This window comes from Astyanax mexicanus, chromosome 7 (assembly GCF_023375975.1).
Source record: "Astyanax mexicanus isolate ESR-SI-001 chromosome 7, AstMex3_surface, whole genome shotgun sequence".
Lineage (NCBI taxonomy): Eukaryota > Metazoa > Chordata > Actinopteri > Characiformes > Acestrorhamphidae > Astyanax > Astyanax mexicanus.
This window is the reverse complement of record NC_064414.1, coordinates 33,245,890-33,270,467: the sequence shown is the minus strand read 5'-3', so window position 1 is coordinate 33,270,467 and position 24,578 is coordinate 33,245,890. Positions and strand designations below refer to the sequence as shown.

General features: G+C 36.8%; 1 protein-coding gene across 1 annotated transcript; it reads left to right on the top strand.

Annotated features, from left to right (window-relative positions):
* The first annotated feature begins 406 nt into the window (after positions 1–406).
* Positions 407–23,900, top strand: ercc6 (excision repair cross-complementation group 6). The gene is made up of 20 exons (XM_007249533.4): positions 407–519; positions 1,542–1,961; positions 2,067–2,187; positions 2,621–2,729; positions 4,570–5,257; positions 6,274–6,405; positions 6,842–7,000; positions 8,120–8,255; positions 9,361–9,531; positions 10,050–10,226; positions 12,384–12,500; positions 13,242–13,337; positions 15,083–15,301; positions 15,957–16,067; positions 18,393–18,512; positions 18,686–18,780; positions 19,364–19,509; positions 20,516–21,203; positions 21,544–21,622; positions 21,748–23,900. Exons 2-20 carry the CDS (start codon positions 1,552–1,554, stop codon positions 22,180–22,182), a joined length of 4,209 nt encoding a protein of 1,402 aa, XP_007249595.3. The 5' UTR covers positions 407–519; positions 1,542–1,551; the 3' UTR covers positions 22,183–23,900.
* The last annotated feature ends 678 nt before the right edge of the window (positions 23,901–24,578 follow it).

Sequence of the window (24,578 nt, the reverse complement as noted above, 5' to 3'; positions counted from 1 at the left end):
TTTCATATTAAAGTAAGGTATAATTCTACGGAGCCTCAAAAGTATTCACGTGTAAGAAATCTAAGTTATATGTATAAATATATATTTAGAAATAATTCATATGGTAAATTAATAGTTCCTTTAGTTTTACATAGTGAACAAAATAATGTATTAAATTGTTAATTAATTTTATATTAATATATAAAAAAGAGGGGGTGACTTTTAGCAAAGAGTTCGTTGGATAACAACTTACAGCTGTTAAGTGGATTTTAAAAGAGGAGAGAGAAAAAGATAGACAGACAGAGAACTTTTATTTTTATATGTAATTTTAAGAATTTTAATAGAGAGAGAGGCGAGGAGAAAGGGAGCTTTTATTTTGACAGGTGGTGAGAGTGTTGGTGAGTGGTGTTCTCTCTCTTCACAGTTCTGAGGTTATTGTATAAGGGACGCGCGGCGGTGTGAGAGAGAGTAGTACACTTGTCTTCATGGATTTTACTGTAAAACGAATAAACTGTTGAACAGATTTCGATCGTTTGGAAGGTTTGTTCTTGTCAGAATATAATTTTACATGTTTGAGTAAATATGGAAACACCAGGAGGCTGTCTAACCAAAAAATCTGGGTTAGCTTATTGGCTAACTAGCTAACAATAACCAGCTGGTTATTTAACAGCTGAAAGATTCCTTAGCTCTTTAACACGGGCGACAATAGATAAAAGCTAGCTTAGCTTATCTCAGCTAACCTGGATAACTGAATATACCGAATATACTGTTAACTAAGTTACTTTATGGTTTAATTTAACAGTTTTGTATATGCAGTCCGCTTTATATTTATTGGTATATGTAACGGTAGCTATAACTTATATGTTATTTAGCTAGTGTTACATGTTAACCATGATTGTTTGTAGTCAGACGGTGTAGTTAAATAGCTAGATAAATGTGGGTTAAATAACTTAGCTAGTTAGCTAACTGTAACTTACATTAGCGAAGTTATCTAACCTAGCTATTTACTACGGGCAGTTTTTGGCGAGGTTAAGAGTTTTTTAAGAGTGTGACAGATAGGCAGCTAGCCTGTTAGCATTAGTTAAGCTAACAGTTTTGCTACAGGTTAATTAGTTAACTTAATTTCTAACTGTTTGGTTAACACTTTTCTACGCAGCCCCTAAGCTGACATAATGTAAAAGACGATCCAGATCCTAATGCGCGGCCACGACTTATTAAGGTGTAGGAACAGTGTCATTAAGTCGTGGCAAAGACTTAAATAACGCCTAAATAAGACGTTGGCTTGCATTAGGATCTTGTTCCCACGCTATAAAAAGTTGTGACCATGCATTTTTTAAGCTCATGTCACCTTAGGGGCTTTGTATTTTAGTTGTTGTAATTACAACAATAGTTACAACTGCCTTTACCTTTTTTATCATGGGTGTCATAAAAGAACATGCATTGTAATGTTTTACTACATTTGAATATTTTTCTTTAGTTACATTTTAGATTTATTTTACGTATACTTTATGATGGGTTTAGTACAGGAGTCGTTTACTGTGCGTTGTCGTTCCGGCTTACAGCTGTATAAAAATGCCAGTCGACAACAATGAGGACCAAGACTCTCCAGCCCTGTCCAGTCCTGTCAGTGCTCTAACACCAGGAGGCCAAGAGGAGAATAATGGGATCAACAGAGGGACCGCCGGCCTGTCCATCCCCGGCCGAGGCCTTGAAGAGCCAGCAGCAGCCTGTCCTGAAACTGTGGGACCAGAGATCTCCAGAAAATCCCAGCTTCTGCTCCAGATCAACCGTCAGCAGATCCAGGCTGTTGCTCAGAATGCTCAGGCGGCTGAGCTCCAGGGCCTGGGGGTGGACGTCTATGACCAGGATGTTCTGGAGCAGGGGGTCCTACAGCAAGTGGACAGAGCCATCCACGAGGCCAACCAGGCTGCGGCCAAGGCTGAGGCCGAGAAAGAGTACGAGTCTGTACTGGATGATGTCAGGTATTGAGTAAAGAACTGCCTCCATCAGATGAGTTCAGCCAAAAATGATGTCAGACATACTGAATATATATGTATATTTATGTTTGTGTATTGTGATTTTTTTAGGTCATGCACAACTGCTCTAAAACAAATCAACAAAATAATAGAGCAGCTCACTCCTTATGCCACCTCCAGCAAGGACATCAGCCGGAAAATTGAGTCTGTCAAAAGGCAAAAAGAGAACAAAGTAAGCAGAAAAGCGTTTTTTTTTCCTTTTAGATGCACTGCCATGAGTTTTTCTGATTGGATTGACTGAAAAGGATGATACAGATCCTTTTGTTGTGTGTGTGTCTACAAATGTGGCAGAATTTAATATGGCAGTTGTTTTTTAATAGAAATGGTACAAAATTATTTGGAGCAAAATCTCTGCGCTGACTTTCATTCTAAATTCAAAGACTTTGTTATAGTTTGTTTTTTATTATTAATATTATTATTATCATTATTATCCACCCTTACATTTTTTGCTCATTACTCATGTCCCTAAAACGTTATCTAGTACATTGCTGAGACATTTTAACTCCAATAATAAATCAAGATAAGATAACAAATCAACAATAAATCAAGGGAGTATCTACTGTATCAGCATTTTTATAAGTTTAAACCCTCTTATCATTTTACAGGAGAAGCAGTTAAAAAAGATCAGAGCCAAGCAGAGGAGATTACAAGCCGTTCTTGGGGGAGAGGATATCCTGAAGCTTGAGGCGGAAGTATTGACTGAGGATGATGAAGGTGAGTTTGAAATACAACTTTATAGCTATTGCTGCCCATAGATCAGTCTCTTATTAATGTCGCACCGTTCCTTTTTAATGCCACATGGGTCTATCAGTCTCTTTCAGGCAGTGTCTGATAGAGGGCATTTTAAAGGAATCTGACGTAAAAACTCACTTGGGTGAATTTAATTAGTATATTTTAATGTCACTAGTACAGTGTGGCTTTATTTTTAGTATGAGTTTCTTTTTTATTACTAAATTGTTTAACTTTTTGTGCTATACACTTTAACGTATTAGAACGTTTAGTATGGGAATCTCTTTTACTTATTATGATATAACTTTGGTAGGGTAAACCTGGCAACGTAGTTTTTAAATTGACTACATACAAGTATAGGTTAATACACTGAATTGTTTTTTTATATCTTTCAACATGTTCGTTTTCAGTAAGCTAGCTTTGGCTAGATAATGCTAGGGATGTAACTGATACCAAAATAAGACCAGAGAACCACAGCTACTAGGATTTCTAAATTCAAATATAATAAATGTCCACTGGTTTGGCCATAAACACTTACATTTCAAGCACATGCCTGTGAAACCCAGTTTTTATTAAATGAAATACATTTGAAAGATACTGAAACTAGTAATAGAAGCCGAGTTTCTTTTTTTAATAGTTTTAAATAATGCATTATTGCTTTGTTCAGCTTAAAGAGGGTGTGAAATATTGTGAACCCATGCAAAAAGAACTAAACTTGTCTGCTTCTTGCATTTTACATTACATTAAGAAATCATCAAACATTTTTGTTGCTATAAAATTTTGCTGCTACTTATTTAATTTGTATGGATTTTGGCTGTTCTTTAAACACAAAATGGAACAGCCAGTAAATGACACACAATCTCTTCCTTTCCTGTCCCATCCTGGATATCATGGGTAATACCCACAAATCCCCACTGCTATTTTATGGTCTTTATCTTGTGATTGTAGTTTTATTATCTATCAAATAGACACCAAAAAATTATTACTGAAACTGTAAAGGAGGGCTGCACAATTTGAACATAAAATATGATGTTTCATAAAGCTGTTGGATATCACAATGAAATGAGAAGCAATAAATTATGATTAAAGTACTGTGTCTCGATTGAATGTGCAACGAGCAGCCTAACTAATGTCACTAATGCCATTTTTATGCAGATGGCAAAAATACCAAATTCAGGAAATATAAAGTGAAATATGAACATGAAATGTAGGAATCCAAAAACAAATACAAATACATATAAAGCTCTGAGAAAAATTAAGAGACCACTCCAGTTTTTGAATTAGTTTTTTTGATTTTGCTATTTATAGGTATATGTTTGTGTAAAATGAACATTGTTATTTTATTCTATAAACTATGGACAACATTTCTCCCAAATTCCAAATAAAAATATTTTCATTTAGAGCATTTATTTTTTGGAAAATGAGAAATTGCTGAAATAACAAAAAAAGATGCAGAGCTTTCAGACCTCAAATAATGTAAAAAAAAAACAATTACGTTTTAAGAGTTCAGAAATCAATATTTGGTGGAATAACCCTGTTTTTTAATCACAGTTTTCATGCATTTCAGCTTGGTTTGATGGCTTGTGATCTTCCTCTTGATTATATTTCAGAGGTTTTGAATTTGGTAAAATGACAGAAACTTAAGTGCTAAAGTCTTTGTGCCAGATACCCACATATAGATGACCATCATCATGATGTTGTCTTAATACAAGCCTTACATGCTGCTATGATGAATTGCTTCAACCTTAAACCAATCATGGCATCATCCTTACTGAACATGGACATGTGTTTTTTTTTTTTGTTTTTTTTTTGTATGTGATTTCAGAGCCAGGCCCTTCCACACTTGGCAGTATGCTCATGCCAGCTCAGGAGACAGAATGGGAAGAGCTCATCCGCACAGGTCACATGACACCATTTGGCACACGGATTCCTCAGAAGGAAGAAAAGAAGGAGCCGCGGAAGGTGATGCTCAGCGAAAACTCTGGCTTTGACAAATACCTAGCTGACCAAGCCAGTATGGCAGAGCAGAGGAAGAAAAACCCCCAGAAGAAGAAGGCCAAAAAGACTTCCCTATCAGAGGCTCCTAAGAACGGTGTTTCGACCAAACAAGAGAAGAAGCTGCAGAAGCGCATGCGAAAGCTTCAGAGGACAGCCTTAAAGGCTCACCCTAAAGCCAGACCTAAAGTGGAGAAAGAGTTTCCTCAGACCAAGAAGAAGAGACATCGGGAAGGAGACTCGGACAGTGAGGGCTCAGTGTATGTTCCTAGTGATGAACTTATGGACCCTGACGAACCGGAGCCAGATGATGAGTTCTGGGTTGATGAAAATGAGGAGTATAAACTAAAGCCCTATAAGAAAAAGAAAGAGGCCAAGCCCAGGAAGCCCAGGAAAGAAGACGATAGTGATGAATACCTCCCCAGCAGCTCAGAAGAGGATGAGGAGTCCGGGAAAAACGGCAAGATGAAGAAATACAAAGACGACGGCGATATTGAATACTACCGGCAAAGGATTAGGTAAGATTAGCAGGAATGCCTAGGCCAAAATGTGTTATAAATGCGTTAATAGTAATACATTAGGAATACCATAGAAAATTCACATGTTGAGTTAATGATTCATGTAACAATCTTTTGCCTGCTATTTGTGCTAGAATAGATAATCCATTGAAGAGATTGGCAGCTGCTCTTTGACTAAGCAAATTCTCAGTCTATTCATATTTTTTCCCCTCATTATAATATGCATCTATTTACTCCACAATGCTAATGTGAAAATAGATGGTACCAAACCTAACAAGATTGAGAAGCGGTATTTATAGTGAGGAAATTGAGTTGGCACGCTCTGTTTCTCCACACTTTCTGCGCTGTAATTTGAACGTGAATGCAGCCCCACATTTCTGGATGCTGCTAGTAGAGCACTACAGTGTGGAGTGGAGGAGGTGGGAAGAATAAAAAAACGTAATTAACTGAACCAATGCTTAGTCTTGACTTAATTACAAGTGCAGTCTCGGAAGCCCCAGATAAAGGGAACAGTTTCATTGTGGAGTGACAGGGCCAGGCCCAAATGAAGATGGATTTTTTTTCCCTCCACTCCTCTCTCCACACCTTTCTTGGGGAGCTCAAACTCCTAATTGTCTGTATCAATCTTAATTTGCTTCCGTGATGACACTGCCACTAACTGCCGTATCCCCGCAGCCAGAAGTGGTTCAATTAAAGCTGCCCTGCAAGAATGATGGCGAGGGAGCTAACTAAGGCAGAGCTGTGGCCTCTCTCTACCTCCCTCTCAGACTGGGAAATTAAAAGTAGAGGCCAGGGACTAGGACTACCTGCCCATACAGTGCCTTTACACACTCTGTAGCGAGCCCTCCCAGAGGTGGCTTTTTAAACAATGCTTGCTGAGTCAAATTAAGACTGTCAGCGGTTGAATAGTTTCAGTGGCGTCAGACTCCTTTAGGCTAATCGAAAACCTAGATCAGACATTGTTTGAAAGCAGCAGGGGAAACACTGTCACTAATGTTGGGACTGTCATCCTGCAGGAAGTGGAAGAGGCAGAGACTCCAGGACAAAGAGCGGAGGAGACAAGCAGGAGAGGATGAGTCTGAGGAGAGCGACGTTGAGTTTGATGAAGGTTTTAAGATGCCAGGCTTTCTGTGGAAGAAACTCTTCAAGTGAGGATGTGGGATTTATACTTTTACAGATGACAAATGTGTTTGCTTGGGAAATAGGTCTACAGACAGAAGCAGAAATCACATTTATAGATCTGATTACAGATACTTATCTTTTAATTGCCATTTATTTATTATTTATTTAATAATGATTTAAAAAAAATAAGAATTTAAGACAGTAGAATGAAAGCATCACTAATAGATAGATGGATGGATTTACTGTTCCGCACATTTAGAGCTCTAGGCTTACAACAGGAAGCTGCTGCTGCTGCTGCTAGTGTGCCGCGGCTATGTTTTACAACACATCAATCGGACAACACTTACAGGCCATTTATTTAGAATCAATAGAGATAATGGCCCTATGATTAATTGATCAGGTGTGGTGTTTGTGTTGTGCTTTGCTGGCGTTTTGTCCTACATGCTTGCTTTTGTTGTCCAGGTATCAGCAGACAGGTGTCAGGTGGATGTGGGAACTGCACTGCCAGCAGGCAGGAGGCATTCTGGGAGACGAGATGGGCCTTGGCAAGACCATCCAGGTAATTGCCTTCCTGGCAGGCCTGAGCTACAGCAAGCTGAGGACACGCGGCTCCAATTACAGGCAAGAGACCTCGCATGTCCACATTTACCCCCTTTACTACCCCTGTGGTTGCACATACATCCCATGCTCTGAATGATATTCAAAAAATATGTATTTTAGCATGTATTTTTACTTTTTTTTTTTTTAAGCACACACACCCAACTCAGCATCCCCCCACACACCCACCCCCGTTAGACTGAAAGTCTTGATTGCAATGAATATTTCAGCAGCTGGATTGCTGGTGGAGAGAGGTTTGGCGTGAATTATTAAAGACGTTTCAATTATGATATCCCTCTAATTCTCTTAGTGGCGACATCAAAGGAAGAACAAGGACGTGGAATGAGAGTAACTGTAGGGGAGGGGGAGGGCAGGAAATTAAACATGAAACACATAATTAAATACGTTTAAGGCAGTGCCTTTTTGTTTTTCAGTGCCGTGTTTGCTGAGGGTGGGGGCCTCCTGGCTGGTCAATACTACTATGTCTGGCGTCGCCCATCCGCAAATTGATTGTTTGCAAACTCAATTACGGCTCAATATCAATGGCTGCCACGGTCCGGAATATCATATCATAGGCTATAATGCTCCTAGAGCCATTTAGTGCATTTTGTCGATTCATCTCCATTGGCGAAACACGCAGGGGGAGCATTACGCTAGACTAGCATCAGCTCTGAGTTCATGACCCCCTCATTTAGTTCAAACATGCTCTTCGTCTCATCTATAGATCTGCACTACTCAAAGTTCTTTTAATTCAAAGCAAAGCAAATAACTTTTCCTCATTATATGTAGTGTGTGTACTGTAGTATGCTGATTAATGTAAGACATTTGGATTCATTTTGCTTTGCCTTTTTTTATCATTTATATGTATTATATGTCATATATGTATTTTTGTCTTGCTATACATAAAAAGTAATGTTTAATGATATTCTGTGCTTTCCTGTATTTAGGAAGCATCATTTATATAAAATTATCAGTTGATGAATCTTTTAAGTGCTTGAAGTTATTCCATTTATTTTGTCTTTATTTCCTGTGCCTTACTCTGCACTTCTTTCAAAGCTCATTGAAAATCTCCATTACAAATGTTATTATGACTATAATGTGCCAATATGATACATTGACTTTTGTCATTATCTGTGTCATCAGGTATGCTGGATTAGGGCCCACTGTCATCGTATGTCCAGCTACAGTCATGCATCAGTGGGTGAAGGAATTCCATACCTGGTGGCCTCCTTTCCGTGTGGCGGTTCTTCATGAGACGGGTTCCTTTACTAGCAAGCGGGTGTGTGATTATTTTATTTATTTTTTTATTTATTTTTTATTTTTTTTTTATATGAGGTTTTGCAGATTTGGGTCTATATGTGTCATATGGGTACATATGCTGGATGACTGACTTTCCCAGTAGCACCTTAGCACATGATGATTCTTAAATTGTTGAGCAAGCATCACACCGAACACACTCTCTACCAGTTAAAATGTTTCAAACACTAAGATCCTGTTTACACCTGTTCGCTTTGTGTGAAATTAAGTGGCCAGGTCTAAATAGGTGTAAACTGTTTTTGGAAAACTTTGCAACAGATAGGAGTGTTTTAAGCAACTTTCCAGTCACATTTATTTGAAAGTATCTTCTCTATAAACTGCAAGATTTTAATAAAAAAGACTATCCAAAACTTTAACTATTATTTTTGATATTAAGCTTATTTAAATGAAAATTTCCAAGCTGAGGGCAAACATGACAGAACAACTGCGACAGAGCATCATAGACCTGCTTTTACGCTATTCATTCCAGCATGATATTTTTCCCCTTTGTAAGCAGATATCCTTTTTGTGGACTAGATTTGGCTCCAAGGAAATGTTAAATTAATTAAAGCTAAGGTAGCGGGAGCTGCTGTAGGGCTGCTGTGAGGTGTTTACTATGAGGGCTCCTCTCTTCTACCCCCCTCTCCCTGCCTGACACAGTGATTAATGGGGGCTGTTGCCTGGCAGTCCACGCTTTGCCCTCTAGGAGGAGGATTGGTCTCAGGAGCTTGGGGGGAAGGTGGGGGGGCACGGGTGTGCTGCGTTTATGCCTAATGACAGAGTTTTCACGCTCACGCTAACACTGCCTCTGACCAGATGTACCTTATTAATTGGCTACAAAGTAAAGAAGGGAAAAATCTAGGGGTTACATGGCTGGTGCGCTTTTAATTGGAATTCACTTGAGGCTTTCTGTGTGAAGCGTGGAGGTGGATATCTAGTGGTAGCGGGTGTGATGAAGACAGGAGCCTGGTGCAGATGACTTATCGCAGTATTTTCTGTGTTCAGTGTGACTCTTAACAGTAAATGAATACTGCTCTGTTAGTAGGGGGGTCATGATCATCAGTGTTTTGTCATTGTGTGTTTTCCAGGAAAAGCTCATCCCTGAGATAGCTGCTGGTCACGGCATCCTCATCACTTCTTACTCGTATGTGCGGATCATGCAGGATTACATCCAGAAGTACGACTGGCATTATGTCATCCTGGATGAGGGCCACAAGATCAGGAACCCCAATGCAGGAGTCACTGTTGCATGCAAGCAGGTTACCAGGACTTTGATTACTCATGGTTAGGAGGTAGAGGTGGACGATATGCATAAATTAAAATGCAGGACACTCTTTATGGCTTTAAATGAAGTAATAGAGCTGTTAAGGCAAACTGTAGGATTATGTTGTTTTAACCTGTTTATGCTGTTTAATATATTTACACCACATTCATTGGTGTAGCCTGAAATCTATTTTTGTCCTGCTCAAACCTCTTATCTTACTTCACTCTGTTTTTTAATTAATTTATGTGTGCTATAGCATTATAGATCATGATATTAAAAAAATCCATTGGAAATTCCACATCACTTCGATTTTGTATTAAATGAACTGAAGTTAATGGTGCTTTTAGAGCCAATGTATTATACTTTTCCGATAATTCCTGAAAATCTTGTAATATACTTTTGTATTCACTTCCCCTTCACCTACATTGTACCTCATACTTGGGCTTTGTTGAAATAATTTTTCATTTATATACTTTTTTAACTTTTATTGTTGGTTTTGTTTTGTACACCCAGTTCCGGACCCCTCACCGCTTCATCCTCTCCGGCTCACCCATGCAGAACAACCTGAAGGAGCTGTGGTCCCTCTTTGACTTTGTGTTCCCAGGGAAACTGGGCACTCTTCCTGTCTTCATGGAGCAGTTCTCTGTGCCTATCACCATGGGAGGATATTCCAATGCCTCTCCAGTGCAGGTAAGACCCTGTTGAAAACACACAGTCCCACTCATGCATTTGTTGAAACATGGTCATACTCTGGTCATATACCTGCTACTATTTAATTATGTATATTAAAGGCCAATTAATGATGATTTTATGATATCAGTAGATTTTAATTAGGGTCCAATTAGGGTGTGGGACAACAGTTTTCTGTTGCTATTGACAATTAATTATATTCTATAATGCTTTAACTGTTCAAATTGAATCATTTGTAAATATTTGAAAATAATGTTGCAGTTTTGCACCCAGACAGACACTGCCTAAATGCTATGAATATTTTTAATTTTTTGCATTACTTCATTTTGCAGAAATAGAAACCTTTTACTAAATATTAATGTTATATATATATAAAAACATTAATTAAATGGCAAGACATGCACCCATCTCCTGTAGCTTCTGTTTTCAGTAGCAGTTATTTAGAGCTGCACACGATTTTACATTAATAGTGTAATAATGTAACTAGTGTAATTATGTGTGTGTGTGTGTGGGTGTCTGTGTTTGCATGTCATTTTAGTATCGTTATCACAAAAGCTTATACATATTGTACAGTATGTACAATGCAAAATCAGATTCAATGTCAAAATTAGTATTTATTTTTATTTGCTGATATTATAGCTCATGATACGATAAGGCACAGCCCTAATTGAGTTTTTTTATTTATTAGATTGTGACAGAAGACAATGGTCCAACATTTCATTTTACTAATAATGCACTCTGTATATCCAGGACTGAAGTAAAATAGATAGTAATTAACAGCTTTAATCTGATTTAATCTGGTCTGTTGGTTTCTGGCAGATATTAAATGGGAAATGAGAACGGTGTGTACCCTGATATTCTACATGGCACTAAAAATATCTCTTTATTTCAGGGTATTTTTGTGATAACAATATTCAAATTTCTTGCCAAGATAATAACATATGATATAACATGGCACACCCCAATAGCAAAGTCAGTATTATTTTCTTCAATATCATGCAGCACTATTTAATTATATTATATTACCGGTATATATTATTATATTATATTTGTACATACATTACACCAGCATTGTACACTGTTATACAGTTTTGCTTGTTTACATTTAAATACCTCAATGAATTAACAGAAGTAATGTATTTGTATGTGTTGAGAGTATTTTAACAACATCCAGACATTTAAATGGCATTTAAATCTCGTGTTCAGCTGTTTCTATTGTTTTTAGGGATGAGGACATGGCAGAAATAATCTTTGACTAATAGACTAATCGAAAAAATAATCTTCAGATTAGTCGACTACCAAAATAATCATTAGTTGCAGCCCTATTTAAGAGAAATTATAGTTAATAATTGTTTACATTAAAGCACACTGTTGATTTTTCTTCTTTGTAGAGAAAGGCGCTTAGGTTAACTATTAATGTAAATTTAAGTAAGCTATTAAACTGTAACTTCCTATTGAACATTTTATTGTGTTGCCTTTAGCTAGTGAGTGAAATGGCCCTTGGTGTCAGGACTCATATTCTTTTTGAGTTAATCAGTAAGGAGAGGTGTACATGATGCCTGGAGCATTTTCCACAAGCCTCCATTACTGTAGCATATGCTCTCACACCCTTCATGTGCTTTCATTCAGCTAATCGCACTGTCCTCCCCTCTCTCTCCCTTTCTTCTTCTCTCTCTGTGATGCTCTCTCTTGTTTTCTCAAGTGGGCTCTAATCCAGGCTTATTGTGTGCCCTGCAGTGTTGTGGCTCTACTGCTGGCTTTCTTTTGATCTGCGGATCCCTTTAAATTACTGCTAAATGGCATTTGGCCTAACACTGGATCAGGAGAACATTATTGATAAAAGCGTGTGCGTCCCCTCTGGAGTCCAGCAGCACTCTTATGAATCTTTAATGTGTCAATCTGCTGAAAGGAAGAGAAGTGAGGGCTGCTGCTGACATGCCTCAGGACACACAGTTCCACGAGCACTTCATAAAGTGTGTTCTTGTTGGCTGTTGTTTAGAAGAGAATATTTACTGTGTGTGTGTGCTGTCTCCAGGAATCAAAACTCAGCTGTAATTGAACTTCTCTGCTGTATAGACAGCAGTGGGATTTCTAATTGCTAATTGCCTATTTGTTTCTGCCTGGTCTTCTACCCTGATGTGTTTCCCTGTTTTTCAGGTGCAGACTGCCTATAAGTGTGCCTGTGTCCTGCGCGACAGTATCAACCCGTACCTGCTGAGGAGGATGAAGGCTGATGTAAAGGCTAATCTTGCATTACCAGATAAAAGCGAGCAGGTATGCACACTATTTACTAATCATGTAGAATTTGACTGGAGAAAAAAACACTTAATTTACTTATCTTTCATTTATTTTAAGTTTAATAGATTGTTTTTTCATTATATATATATATAAAACTTATATATATGTGTGTGTGTGTTTTGCATCTATGACAAACTTACCTATATTAAGTTCTCTAAATATATTTTTTAATGAATAAATTTGATTTGGAAAAATGTAATCAATATTTTTAAGTAAACAAATCCAAGTTCATTGCAAATATATGAAATGACTGTTATTCTGTGCAGCTTCACTGAATATTTCACAGATAAAAGTAACCTGACAAAGATTTATTCCAAATTAGTTACATTGCATATTAGTTAAATTACATATGTAATTAGTTACATCAGTTTTTATTTTGCTATGTCATTTTTTTGTAGTTATTCTGTATGTGGCTTGCTGAATTGGTAAAAATATATCTTATTATTTTATAGATATTTTCATAATAGACAATATTTATTGTGATATTTTGACACTGTTTTGTGACTTGAGAGCAGATTCTTTACAACTAAATAAAATAATATATTTAAAAAATATTTTTTTATTTTTAATTAGAATCTGCTGCAATCCATCCAATTAAATACCTAATTGAACTCTCTACATATATTGTCTATCACAATAACAATTTCTATAGTATAAATATATAGTGTTTTAGATATTGTTATATTCTGTAAATTTTGTGTTCTTTTTTTTCTTCAGGTGCTTTTCTGCAGATTAACTGAAGACCAGCGGAAAGTCTATCAGGACTTTCTGGATTCCAAAGAAGTGTATCAGATTCTGAATGGAGATATGCAGGTAATTCAGTCATTCATCCATCACAAGAGGATATGAGCTTAAGTGATGGGAACAGTCATAATGTGGAAAGCTAGTAAGCCATTAGCTGGTTAGCACACACTGCTAATTTACATGATGAGTCCACAGAGTGGACTGAGGAGACTTTAATAGCTTAAGAGAAGTGTTTCAGTCTGTTTCAAATATTTTATTTAGAGAAAAAGCTAAATAAACATGTTACAGGATGGAAATGTTTTATTCATTTGCTTTAAATGTGTGTCATTGTTGTGCTGAATGAATGAGAGCCTTATTTATTATTCAATTTATTCTCTAGAAATGTGCCACTCCCTTTGCAGTCAGTTCGAATGCACACAACATTAGTTAGATTAGTAGAGATGTTCATTTTGAACATCATTTTGTATCATGCCTGAATTAATGCTTACAAATGCTTGTAAAGGTATGAAGTTATGAATATACACTTATCATCAGATAAATACTTGCACCCTAAAGGAATCAACCAACAGGAATGAAGCTTGGTGGGTAGTTATGTCAGACTATCATGGAGTGAGTCATCTTCAGAAAAGATTCTTCTGGTATTGGGATGCAAATGTACTCTCCACTCGTGCCGCGAATTCTTTAGGTGCATAACATTGATTATTGCAGGACACCATTAGGAACCTCTACAACACCATGCTAAGATGGAGTTTCATGTGCCTTACACTCTACGTCTATATGTGTAGCTCAATAAATATGACCAAAAGTTGCCCATATCAGTCAATTTTTTTTTATTGTAACTTTTATCATTGAAGCATTAAAATCCAACTCTTTCTTCTGAGTGCAACTTCATTTTTTAAAAAAATTTTTTTTTAATACTTTAAAAGTAATTTTTGTAATTTCGTTTTTTCCCCTGCAAAATAAATAATTTCTCTGAAAAAAAATGAGACTGCTTAAAAAAGAGTTTCTTTGGTTTTACCAAATTGAAACCCTCGGGAATATAATCAAGAGGAAGATGGATGATCACAAGCCATCAAACCAAACTGAACTTCTTAAATTTTGCACCAGGAGTGGCTTAAAGTTATCCAAAAGCAGTGTGTAAGGCCGGTGGAGGAGAACATGCCAAGATAGATAAAAAACTGTGATTAAAAATTAGGGTTATTCCACCAAATATTGATTTCTGAACTCTTAAAACTTATTTTCTTTGCATTATTTAATGTCTGAAAGCTCTGCGTCTTTTTGTTATTTCAGTTATTTCTCGTTTTCTGCAAATAAAGGCTCTAAATGACTATTTTTATTTGGAATTTGGGTGAAATTTTGTCCGTAGTTTATAAAATAAAATAACAGTGTTCATTTTACTAAAACATATACCTATAAATAGCGAAATCGGAGAAACTGATTCAGGAACTGAAGTGGTCTCATATTTTTTTCCAGAGCTGTGTATGTTTTATGTGCACACTGTCAGAAAGGTTTTTTCAAATAAGCTATTCATCACAGAGCTCCAAATGTGTGCAGAAGCAAAAGCTGCGGACATTAATGCAGTTTACAAACCTCTTTTGTGGTCACAATAGTCCATTAACGCACATATATAATGCAAGGACCGTTGAACTCCCAGAAGTAAGAGACTTCTTTTTACTTTACTCTGCTCAATGACCCTTATTAAATCAATTGAATTTATTAAGGCCTTCGTGTGTAGTGTACTGTTTGACAGAAGCATTCTGTTAAGCCCTATCTCCCTGTAATATTTAGCTAAAGCGTGCTTTCTCTTCCTTTAGGTTTTCTCTGGTCTTATAGCCCTGAGGAAGATCTGTAACCACCCAGACCTGTTCTCTGGTGGGCCACGGCTTCTGAAGGGTGTGCCTGAGGAGGAACTGACCGAGGAAGAGCACTTTGGGTACTGGAAGCGTTCGGGGAAGCTTATAGTGGTGGAGTCTCTGCTCAGGCTGTGGTATAAACAGGGACATCGTGTCCTGCTCTTCACACAGTCCAGACAGGTCAGTGTTCTGAACGGGCAAGAACAGTACAAGCTGTAACAACTTGAAAAAAAATGCTATTAGATACTCAATTATTATATCGATAGAATAGAAAAATGCAGTGTGAATGTATCTGAAATAATTCAGCCATGTCCATAACATGGTAAATGTTCCCACAATCGTAACGCCATTATGTTAATCTTTCAAATTATGGCCCAGTTCTGATGAAATTGTAGATTTATTAAAGCAGTGAATTAAAAGATGACACAGAATAGGAAAGATTCATTTTGGCCTTTTGTCATCTAAATTTCTTTAAGAGCACCCATTTATCCTCGGCCTCAGTGGACATGCCTTAAGTAAAGAAATGTGAATAAACCCTGTGTATTGATGGATAAGGTGCACTTGCCGTATCTCCAGAAGAAGCCACTAAAGAACCAATAAAGATATTATGTCATTTTTCCCTCTAATAGAATTCATTATGAGCCCTTATTGCATTGTAGGGTGTCTGTCAGGACCCAGCTGTCTTTGTTCAATAGAAATGAGATTTGGCTTCAGAGGGAACCTAAAACCCACACAGTTGGTACTTCTGTACATGTAATATTAATCTCCCTTAATCCTATTAGCACTAATCCTGTTCTCAATGCTCTGTCTGAAACCATTTCTCCCACACACACAGATGCTGGAGATCCTGGAGGTGTTTGTGAGGGGAAATGGATACTCCTTCCTCAAAATGGACGGCACCACCACCATCGCATCCAGGCAGCCACTCATAGCTCGGTACAATGAGGTAAATATTATTGATTGCTCGTGATGTTTGTGTTGCTCTTTTGGTGGTTACATGTTAGAGTGGGATTCCAAAGTTTAGCCGGCCCTAATGGTCAGTAATGGAGAAGAACCTAATAAAGTTAGGTTGAAGACCAAGTGATCTCCAAAAGGCATTAAGATCATTTAAAAAAAGTTAAACATATATATATATATATATATATATATATATATATATATATATATATATATATATATATATATATATATATATTTTTTTTTACATTTATGTATGGTTGGTGTATTACATACAGTAAAAACTGAAATTACTTTGGAAAAAATTAAGAGACCACTTCAGTTTCTGAATCACTTTCTCTGTTTTTGCTATATGTTTGAGTAAAATAAACATTTTCAAATAAAAATATTGCATTTAGATCACTTATTTGCAGAACATGAGAAATTGCTGAAATAATAAAAAATATGCAGATCTTTTAGACTTCAGACAATGCAATGAAAACAAGATCAAGTTCAGAAATTAATATTTGGTGGAAAAATGCTGTTTTTTACAGTTTTTTTTTTTGTACACAGTTTTCATGCATCTTGACATGTTCTCCTCCACCAATCTTACACACTACTTTTGGACTTTATGCCACTCCTGGTGCAAAAATTCAGGCAGTTCAGCTTGGTGTGATGGCTTGTGATCATTCATCTTCCTCTTGATTATAATCCAGAGATTTTCAATTGGGTAAAATCAAAGAAACTCATAATTTTTAAGTGGGCTCTTATTTTTTTCTCTTATCTATTTAGTATAATGCCAGAGTGAAAAAATAAACACCATCCAAATGTTTGAAGACCTCAAGAGTTCTGAGAATTGATATGGCTATAGCTTGTGTACAACCGATTTTAATTTAGAAAGGCCAGGTGATGTGGTTGGTGGGGTGCAGTGGATAACACCACTACCTGCCAGTAAGCTAATTACCACGCTACATAGGGGACTGCAGTTCAATTCCAGGTCTGGGTGACTGAATGCTGCGCTATACCAGTAAGAGTCCTTGGGAAAGACTCCTAACACTACATTGGCCCACCTTTGTAATAGGAATAACCTTGTAAGTCGCTCTGAATAAGAGCGTCAGCTAATAATCTGTCTCCCCATACCTTCAGCAATGGGCTTCTCTAAGCAGCTGCTTAGCATCAAAAGTTGTTGCCCCAAACAGAAAAAGTCTATAAGAACATGCTGTCTCAATTCATCATTTAATTAAATTAAATAAAGTTAATAAGAACAGTAGTGGTCAAATGGATGTCTGGAGAACTGCTCATATAAGAGCCTCAGACATTTTCAGTGGAACAAGCCTTACACAGCTTGCAGAGCAATTGTTTGTGTGGGGAAAAAGAAAGCAGAGTTTCTTTAAAAGAACAGCTCTCCAACTGTTAAGCACCGTGGTGGATTGATTGTGCTTTGTGCTCGTGTTGCAGGCTGTGAAATAGGAAGCAAAAAAAAGTGAAAAAAAAATGTAGTAGATGATCTCTGGACTAGGGCTGCAGCTATCGATTATTTTAGTAATCGAGTACTCTACTGAAAAATCGATTTGATTAATCGAGTAATCGGATAAAACATAAAATAAGAAATTTCACTTAATAATAAGTGACCAATTGGTTTAATTTTTAAATTCAGAACATACATTTCCACATTGCAAACACAAATAGAAATAAATAAAACACAAAATAGACATAAATAAATACCACAAGTAATAATATAATAATTAATTATTAATAAATTAAGTTCAATTATTTCAACTTAGGATTTCTTGTAAGTATTAAATATAGGGCATTAATCAGTAATAAAGGCATAAACATTGGTTTTATGTTGTGCATCTTAGACAATACAGTAAGTTCATGGCCGTGCATTCCGACCAGAGTAACTTTATCTCGCTGACTTTAACGTATTTATTTATAAACTCCACAGCGCTGTGTTTACTGATTACATAAAGCCTGTATTAAGTCTAGAACTTGTCTTAGTTGTATTAAACTAACCACACACATTAGACAGAATTACTAATAATCCGTATTCCACACCGTTGTCGCTCTAAAAACCTCCGCCTCCTCCACCTGCTTCCTTTAAAGTTAATTAAACGATTACTTGAGGCACACAAAATTAATCTATCAATTTTGTTTAATTTAGTAACTCTAATTACTCGAGTAGTTGTTTCACCCCTACTCTGGACACCAGATTACTCCAAAAAAATTATTATATCTTTTTTTATTGTGTTTATTTAGGAAGAAATTAGCATGTGTCCCAAGGTTCAGATTGTGTATCTGTAGTTTGATGTCATTGTGATCTGATGTTTTGCAGAACAAGGATATATTCGTTTTTCTTCTGACGACCAAAGTCGGAGGCTTGGGTGTCAACCTGACTGGAGCCAACAGAGTCATCATCTACGACCCAGACTGGAACCCCAGTACAGACACTCAGGTTTGATGAATATGTTATGTATTTGCTGTAGGATACAAATGTTGACTGCATGCTTTTAGTAGGGAATTTGATGAAAACTGACTGATGAGGCTTAGTGTTGTTCAGTCTACCTGTGACTTGCTGGTTTTTGAATAAGGAGATAACTATAGATTGTACTTGTCTCCTGCCTGTAGGCCCGTGAGCGTGCCTGGAGGATAGGACAGAAGCAGCAGGTGACTGTTTACAGGCTACTGACTGCCGGGACCATTGAAGAGAAGATTTACCACAGGTAAGTTATTTTTGACACAGTTTAGAGTGCATATATCCATAGTGTATTAAAAAAAAGTATTATTTGAATGATATTATAATGAAACTTAATATATAATTTTATTTTTCAGAGCATAGATTATTAAAGTGCATTTCTTATTTCTAATTATTTCCGCTTGTCTTTTAGTTGGTAATAATAAGGCAAAGCAATCCACTCCATAATGCCATTGTCTGCAGGAGCTCAACTGACAGTAATTGAAATGGGTTATATTGTCATTAAAAATCAAAACAAATTTGCAAATCGGTCGCTAAAGACAGTCCTAGCCCATTGTGTGATTTTCATAATGAGGCGATGGGAATTCCTAACTAATATGAAATTATAGATTGTTAATATATTAATTTACTAATTTCAGGGCTATTTATGAGCTGATATACTTTAACAGCATTTACACTATTAAGCTGCACAATGTTGTGGCAGGTCAGGCTCAACACTGATATAGCTTTATTTATAAGTCATTATGAAAATGTCTGAAATGTGGGTCCAGAGAGTATTGTTAGAGATATTACTGAAAGCTAATATGATGCTCCCTTGTCTAATTCTACAGACAGATCTTCAAGCAGTTTCTCACCAACCGTGTGCTCAAGGATCCAAAGCAGCGCCGATTTTTCAAGTCCAACGATATTTATGAGCTTTTTACACTTAGCAGTCCTGATGGCTCCCAGGGAACAGAGACCAGCGCAATATTCGCAGGTATTGATGTAATAATCAATAGCCATTAGATCAAGTTCGTTTTTTAAGCAAAAAAAAATGTTTTTGTGCCAACTCAGAAAGTAGCCTGCTTACAAAGTGTTAATTTAATCTTGTTGTTTCCACACTCATTGTTCATCATTGTTCTTCTTCAACTTCACTAAGTGTATAGGAGCACTTTGTCGTTCTATAAGTACAGACTGTAGTCCCTATAATTCAATGGTCGGAATCTTTGGTCCTTCATCAGTAGTCAGAGGACACTACTGGATATTTCACACCACCACCATGTCAGTATCACTGCAGTGCTGAGAATGATTCAGTATCCAAATAATACCTGCTCTGTTATGGTCCTACATTGTCTAGGGCATTGAAGCACAGGGAGAAAGAAGGGTAATAAAGTATGCAGAGAAACAGATGGACTACATTCTGTAACTATAGAACTATAGCATGTAGGGGTGTGACGAGACACTCATCCTATGACAGGTGACAAGACACGATACTGGGTTCCAGAGAAAGAGATGAGACAAGATTTTAAAATATTTTAGATTTTATAAAAAATATTTTTTACAAATTCATATAACGCAAACTTAATAGGCTGGTTTCTCTCCCATATTGAATATATAAAAATAGATACAATATAAATAAAAAAAAATAAATAAAAAAAAATTTAGGTCCTATATGCTCAGATTTTCCTCTTCTGCTGAGAGCTGCTCTGACTTCTCAGCCGCTGCACTCGCCGCCATTGCTACTGTGTTGCCAGATTTCTCCTAAAAAGTCCATGCTAAACTTTTTTTTTTTCTTTTGTTAAACAGCTTCAAGCTTGACGAGATTTATTGTCACATTTTAATCTCACACCCCTAATAGCGATAAAGCTGATTAGATGCACAACGAGAATAGTAACAAAAAGATGGTCATAATATTATGACTAAACTGTGTATATGGACATGTCATACATTACATCTGAATCGCATTGTGTGCAACCTGGTAATATTGTGTTCTCTTGGTTTAGGCACTGGTTCAGATGTACAGATTCCAAAGAGACACAAAACACCTCAGATGCCATCAAAGCCAGCGGAGAGCCAGTCTTCTTCATTGCATGTTAAAGACCAAAATGCTTCCTCAGATCCATCATCACACAGAGGCACTACCTCACTCCGCCTCTCCAACAATAACTCCAAAATAGACTCTTTAAATGTTGAATCCACACAGAACTCTTCTGCAGGCTCGTTAACGAACAGCCCTCAGAATGACCGTTTTGGTCCCAGCACTTCACAGAAACACAGAGAGAAGAAGAAGCACTGTGACAAAACAGACACGACGAGTGTACCTTCAGATACTCACAAACACAAGCATAAAAAGCGCAAGCACCGAGAGGATGCCCGATTTGAAGGCCATCGCATTTCTCACCTGGTGAAGAAGAGACAGTACAAGAAAGAGGACAATGAGGAGCAGGAAGAAAAAAAAGATGAGCGCAAGAGTGATGATTATGTTCTTGCCAAACTGTTCAAGAAATCAGGAATACACAGCGTCATGAAACATGACACCATCATGGAGGCATCGAACCCAGACTATGTCCTGGTCGAGGCTGAGGCCAACCGGGTTGCTAAAGATGCTCTGAGAGCACTGAAGGTGTCTAGACAACAATGCAGATTACCCTACTCCAGAGGACCCGCACAAGCCACACCAGCACCTGCCAGGTAAGATTGCTGGAGCTACAGCAGGAAACTAAGTGGTTTTTTTTCTGGGATGTTTTCCAGACATAGGATCAATTGTTTGTGAGTTTGGTTCATTTCATCAAGTATAAAAGCTGTTTCGAGCCTTGAGAGTGGTCCAGAGTACTGATTCCTGGGGTTACATGATTGGTTAATTTTTTTGTAACATGACTGTTCTGATTCTGTTCTGCAAGCCCAGAATCAGTCCTGGGTTCTGACTCATTTTTTTATTATAAGTGTAAACACATCCTAAAACCTCCATTACGTTAAGCAGAATTACTGAAATATGAAATAGTAAATTATCTCATTTGTACTTTGTTTTCAGGAAAAGATTCGGACAGAAGAAAAATCCAGTACTCGCTCAGCCATCTGGACCCACGCAAAAATCAACAGAGAAGTGCAAGGTACAAAATATAATAATATCCTATAATGTACCCTATATTGAAGTGTTGTTTTGATGGAAACAATGGCAATCTAATCAATTGTTATTTAATCATCTCTGTGTTTGTGTGTGTGTTTGTTTTTGTAGGATGCAGCTATTATAAAGAAATCCGGGATCAAGAAACCAGGGTCATCTGCCCATTTCAGCGGAGAGGGAGTGGAGGAAGAGTCAGTTTCTGCTTCCCTCTCCTCTTCCTCACTGCTGGCCAAAATGAAAGCCAGGAATCATCTTAGCTTACCACAGGGTCAGGAAGAGGAAGAGGAGGTGGAAGGAAGCCAGTCTTCTGCCCCTCCTGCCCCACCTACAGAGCACGATGAGCTGCTGGTGGACCTGAGGAACTTTGTGGCCTTCCAGGCTCAGGTGGACGGCCAGGCCAGCACTAAAGAGATCTTAGAGTACTTCACCCCCCGGCTGACCTCCTCACAGACTCCAGTGTTTAGAGAACTGCTCAGGAACATCTGTGACTTCCATAGGACCCCTGGGCAGGAGGGGATGTGGAAACTTAAAACTGACTATAGATGAGGAGAGTGGGATGCGTTGTCCTGTTATACAGAGATTTTATAAGCTTGAAATAATTGAGTACCATTTGTTATGGTATGAATTGACACAGCTTAAGGTTGAATGCAGTTATTTGGCAACACTTTATTTAAAGTATACATACATACATACATACATACATGTCTTCATAACACATTCGTAAGCATCATATTATGTATTTTTACAGCAGTGCTTGAATATTTATGACCAGCTTATGCCATTACCTACAATATGCCGTAATACAATCAGATTGTATTAATACAACACACATGAGCCTCAAAATAATTCATAGAAATTATCCACATTATTTATAAGTGGGAATCTGTCTTAAGAAAATCCTAACACAAAAAAAGCATATAAGAGTTTTGAACACTTCATATACAGCTCTGAAAAAAGAGGCCACTTAAAATTATAAGTTTCTTTGATTTTACAAAATTGAAAACCTCTGGAATATAATCAAGAGTAAGATGGATGATCACAAGCCATCAGACCAAGCTGAACTGCTTGATTTTCTGCACCAGGACTGGCATAAAGTTATCCAAAAGCAGTGTGTAAGACTGGTGGAGGAGAACATGCCAAGATGCATGAAAACTGATTAAAAACCAGGGTTATTCCACCAAATATTGATTTCTAAACTCTTAAAATTTGGGAGAAATGTTGTCTGTAGTTTATAGAATAAAACAAAAATGTTCATTTTATTCCAACATATACCTATAAATAGCACAATCAGAGAAACTGATTCAGAAACTGAAGTGGCCCATTTTCTCATTTTTTCAGAGCTGTATATTGTTATATTAAATACATGAAAATATATATATTATATATATATTAAATACATGTAAATATGGATGTAGTGTTTTAAATATATTTCAGTAAATGTAATGTAAATATAATGATGATGTTAATACACATATATATGTTGTGTCATTTAACATCTTATGTTGTGAGTGATGGCATAAGCTTTTCATAAATACCCGAATACTGCTTTGTAAATACATTATTTCTAGCTTATAAATGTGTTAAAAAGCCCATAAGTAGGTAGCCCTAAAATACAAATTTACCACTTATTTTTTAAACAGAGTGGTTAGCATACAATCTGTATGTAGACATAGTGTACTGATAATAAAGTGTTGTTTAATAATTTAGTAGTATAGTGTAGTCTTGGTCACTCCTCTACGATTTAAACTTGATCTGTATTTTATTTTTGTTTATCTGTTTGTTTATTTGTTTGTTTCTGGTCTTTGCACGTTTCTTTGTTTCTGTTTTTGTGTTAAACCTGGGATTTACTTGATCATATGCTCTGTGTAGCTGAAAATAATTCAGGGACACAGTTCTGTGCTACAACTGTGATGGTAACTTATTTCTATTCTACTCACAGATTTAAAGGAGACATTCGAATCTGTATTGCCTTTTTGTGGGTGGGTCGAGAGTTTATATACTTTGAACAGATGCGTACATGTAATAATATCACTGTTTAGTCACTTAATTGTTGGGAAGCTGTTTGGAAGCATTCCAAGGTTTGATTCCAACAATGAACATATACAAATATCTACCTGAAATCTATTATTTGTGTTTACAGAGAGGCGAGGATGGTGCTTGGATGGTTTCAGTATAGGAAAGTCAATCGAGGACCTTCTGTATGATTCCATACATATACAAGCCAAGTGTTATAAATGTCATTAAAAATGATCTTCTGGACTTACCGCAATGTACACTACTTTTTTTTGCACATACTTTCCTCACATGGTTCTCACACATGAATATTATAGGCTAATCTGTGAAATTAAAGATTATATTTGACTGGCTAAAGGGAACATTAGTGATATGATGTTTTAGTGTGAGAAGAGTGAGTCATGTAAAATACATGTGAATACATTTTTCTTGCAAATATGAAAATAAAATTGTTGCAATCTTACATAGAAGTATTTCTCTTTTTTTATATTTTTAATTTTTGTTTGTAAATTGTGCCTAGTTAAATTACTATTCATTATATGATTACAGGCAAATTCACCCTATTGGATATGCTTACACTAGTGGTGATACTATAGGTATGAAAGAATATACCTATTAATAATTATCCAAAGGCTTTAGTGAAGCTGATGTCTTTTGGGGTTTTATGTGTAATGTAAATAGAATACCAATGTTGTATACCTGGTTCCCATCATCAACACGACTTTCAACAAATTCTGCCTTGTCAAGATTTTTTTTTTATGTAGAGCAGCAAGTTTCACATCAAACTTGTCTGAAACTCTTTATGTGCATCACAACAATAAATCAGGATCAAGCTAAAATGCAGCCCATAGTTCCCCATTAACTGGATCACTGATAACTGATTTTTTTCTTAGGTACGGTTTTGTATTAATTCTTAATAATATTTTACA